The sequence below is a fragment of the Geospiza fortis genome, unplaced genomic scaffold (assembly GCF_000277835.1).
Source record: "Geospiza fortis unplaced genomic scaffold, GeoFor_1.0 scaffold171, whole genome shotgun sequence".
NCBI lineage: Eukaryota > Metazoa > Chordata > Aves > Passeriformes > Thraupidae > Geospiza > Geospiza fortis.
The window spans coordinates 10,172,880-10,176,050 of record NW_005054313.1 but is presented as its reverse complement, the minus strand read 5'-3'; the positions used below and the strand labels follow the sequence as shown (position 1 = coordinate 10,176,050).

Below are 3,171 nucleotides of genomic sequence, written 5' to 3'. Positions count from 1 at the left end.
ATATTAAAATAAAGTTGCTATTTAATTTTTATAAATAAAAATAATATAAATAAAATAAAATTCTTTTAAATAAAACAATAAATATAAAGAAAGAAAATATAAATATATAAGTATATGTTTAGAAATTTATATATTTATTTATTTTATTATATTTATATATATAAAATGTAAACATATACTTGTCTACACACATGACCTGTCCCCCACATAACTTCCTAGCCCAGTCCAAGTGCAGGATCTGAGGCAGGAATGAATCTCCTGCTCACAAACTCACACAAACACCAGAGGCACTGAGCAGCAGCAGGGAAATTTAGGGTGAAGAGGCCACTGGGGAAAAAAACCCATCCCAGGTGGAAGAAAGGGATATGGGGAGAGTTTGTAAGGTTTGATAGGTGGTTTATATAGTATGGAGCTACACATGAATTTTAGGATAAGAAATGTTGATTTGGAAATACTGGAGAATAAGATAGATATTGTTAAGAGAGGAAGAGAGTGTAAAAGTAAGTTCCGAAAGATCGTTTTAAGAGAGAAATAGAGTCAAAAAATGTTTGAAAATATAGTTTTATAGATAAAATGGGCAGTTTTCTTTATCTCTTCCATAACCAATCCTCCCTCCAGGAGATCTCTTCTGTTCATGGGCCATTAATTATTAATTATCTTCTGTTCATGGGCCAGTGCCATCATCCCATGGGGGGATGTTCTGCCCAGGGGAGGAGCCAAGCATTCCTACCTGGATACAATCTGAGGTTTGGGACACCACAGCAGCCTTTGCTCCCTGCATTCCCAGAGGAGCAGCTTTCTGCTGCCCTGCATTCCCAGAGGGAGCCCAGGCCCATCTCCAGCAGCCCTGGAGCTGCAGAGGAAAACTCCCCCCTTGTGCAGGATCCCTGCTCCAGCAGAACCACAGCTGGCACTGCAGGGCTGAGCCACCATGGGATGGGACTGTGCCACCACCCTGACCCACAGCGGAGCAGCTCCTGTTCCGACTCTGGCAGTTTGTGTCGGGACCCAGGACATTCCTCTGGCTGCCCTGGAAGACTTGAGGCCCTGGCAGGGGGCTCAGAGACCTTGGCACAGAGTCAAAGACACCTGTGCTTTCAATTTTAACCCATGGAAACAATTCCCAACTTTGTGTGAAGATTTACAAACCACAAGAGTTTGAATAGAATGATAGCGACTCTATCACCAGGTGAAAAAGTAGAATTTTGGGGTTTTAGAATGGGGGTTCAAGAGGCAAGATGGAGGAATCTGGGCGTGTCCTGTCCTCCTTCTTCTTGGCCTCCATCTTCTGCTGTCATGGTGGCACTTTTGGATTGGTTTAGAGTAGAGACAGACTGTCTGACATAGGTGACAGGTATTGGAAAATTATTGTAAACAAAGTACACGTAGTTCTTAGTATAAAAAGATAACACCGCCCTGAGGGCGGTCACTGTGCCACAACCCAACCTGCTGGACAGATCTCAGCAAGGTCAGACAGACAATGTATTGGATAAGAGAAAATAAACAACCTTGAGAACAACAGCCAAGGAATCCTGTCTTCTTCTTCAGTCACAGGGCTGGGAAAAAGAGACTTTCTAACACCTCAGGGTCATCTCGACACCAGAGACTTCGTCAGGTTTGTATTACTGCTTTTTTTTTTCCTTCCCTAATAAAGAACTGTCATTCCTACTCCCATATCTTTGCCTGAGAGCCCCTTAATTTCAAAATGATAACGATTCAGAGGGAGAGGGTTTACATTTTCCATTCCAGGGGAGGCTGCTGCCTTCCTTAGCAGACTTTTCACACCAAGACCCCGGCACTGGGGGCAAGACAGGCACTCACCTGAAGGTGACCTCTGGCACGAGGCATTTGACGCCATTGTGGAAGGGCCGTGTGAGGGAGATGGTCTGGCTGACCTGATCCACAGCAGACACCCTGCCCTGGTACACTCCCAGGCTCTCCCCACAGTTAATGGACACGATGCTGCCCAGCCAGTCCGTGGCCATGGCTGTGGCACAGAGCTGCTGCAACGAGATGCACAAAGCCACAACCTGAGTCAGCATCCACAGCCCCGGAGCCTTCCCAGCTCTGCTGGCTCCTCTCTCCTTGGTGGGGAGGAAATGACAGCCCAACCATCTGAGGCAGAGTCTAAATCTCTGGATGATAAATAATAATTTACAATAAAATATAAACAGATATTTTTGCCTTCCCCATGGTACGACAGATCTTTGTTTGACCACCTCAATGCAAAATCCAAAATAAATATTCGGTGTTTTGTCCTGCCTGTGGATATTCTCCTGTTGCCTCTTCCCCAAGCTGGAAATGAAAGTCAGATAATTTTAGTAAGCAGGTGATATAAGAAAGATGACCACAAAAGCCCCTGAAAGCCCTGAAGATCTGCTCTATGAGAAAGTTGTTCACAAAAGCCCCTGAAGGCCTTCAAATAAAGATCTGCAGATCTTGCTTTGACTGGCTGAATTCAAAATACAAAAAAAAAATATTCAGTGTTTCATCCTGCCTGTGAATATTCTCCTGTTGCCCTTCCCCAAGCTGGAAATGAAACTCCAGAGAATTTTAGTAAGGAGGTGATATAAAAAAGATGTTCACAAAAGTCCCTGAAGGCCTTCAAATAAAGATCTGCAGATCTTTGTCTGACCAGATGAATTCAAGGTTGATGCTTCCAAAAGAAATATTCAGTGTTTTGTCCTGCCTGTGGCTATTCTCCTGTTGTCTCTTCCCCAGCCAGGAAATGAAACTCCAGATAATTTTAGTATGGAGGTGATATAAGATGTTCACAAAAGTCCCTGAAGACCTTTCAATAAGGATCTGCAGATCTCTGTTTGACTGGCTGAATTCAAAATGCAAAAGAAATATTTAGTGTTTCATCCTGCCTGTGGATATTCTCTTTCCAAGCTGGAAATGAAACTCAAGATAATTTTAGTAAGCAAGTGATATAAGATGTTCATGAAAGTACCTGAAGGCCTTCAAATAAGGATCTGCAGATCTTTCTTTGACCAGCTGAATTCAAAATGCAAAAGAAATATTCAGAGTTTCATCCTGCCTGTGGATTTTCTCCTGTTGTCTTTTCCCAAGCTGGAAATGAAACTTGGGATAATTTTAGTAAGGAGGTGATATAAAAAAGATGTTCACAAAAGCCCCTGAAGGCCTTCAAATAAAGATCTGCTCTTATAT

The 3,171-nt window shown here is 43.0% G+C and overlaps 1 protein-coding gene across 1 annotated transcript in view; it reads right to left on the bottom strand.

The window, feature by feature from the left end:
* The window catches only part of EDC3 (enhancer of mRNA decapping 3), a gene marked incomplete at its 3' end in the record, with an annotated part of 20,086 nt that extends 18,074 nt beyond the window's left edge, over positions 1–2,012 (bottom strand). Inside the window, exon 1 of the mRNA XM_014306521.1 lies at positions 1,822–2,012. Within this exon, the coding sequence (XP_014161996.1) occupies positions 1,822–1,985 (164 nt within the window). The remainder of the gene's footprint in view (positions 1–1,821) is intronic.
* Positions 2,013–3,171: the final 1,159 nt, after the last annotated feature.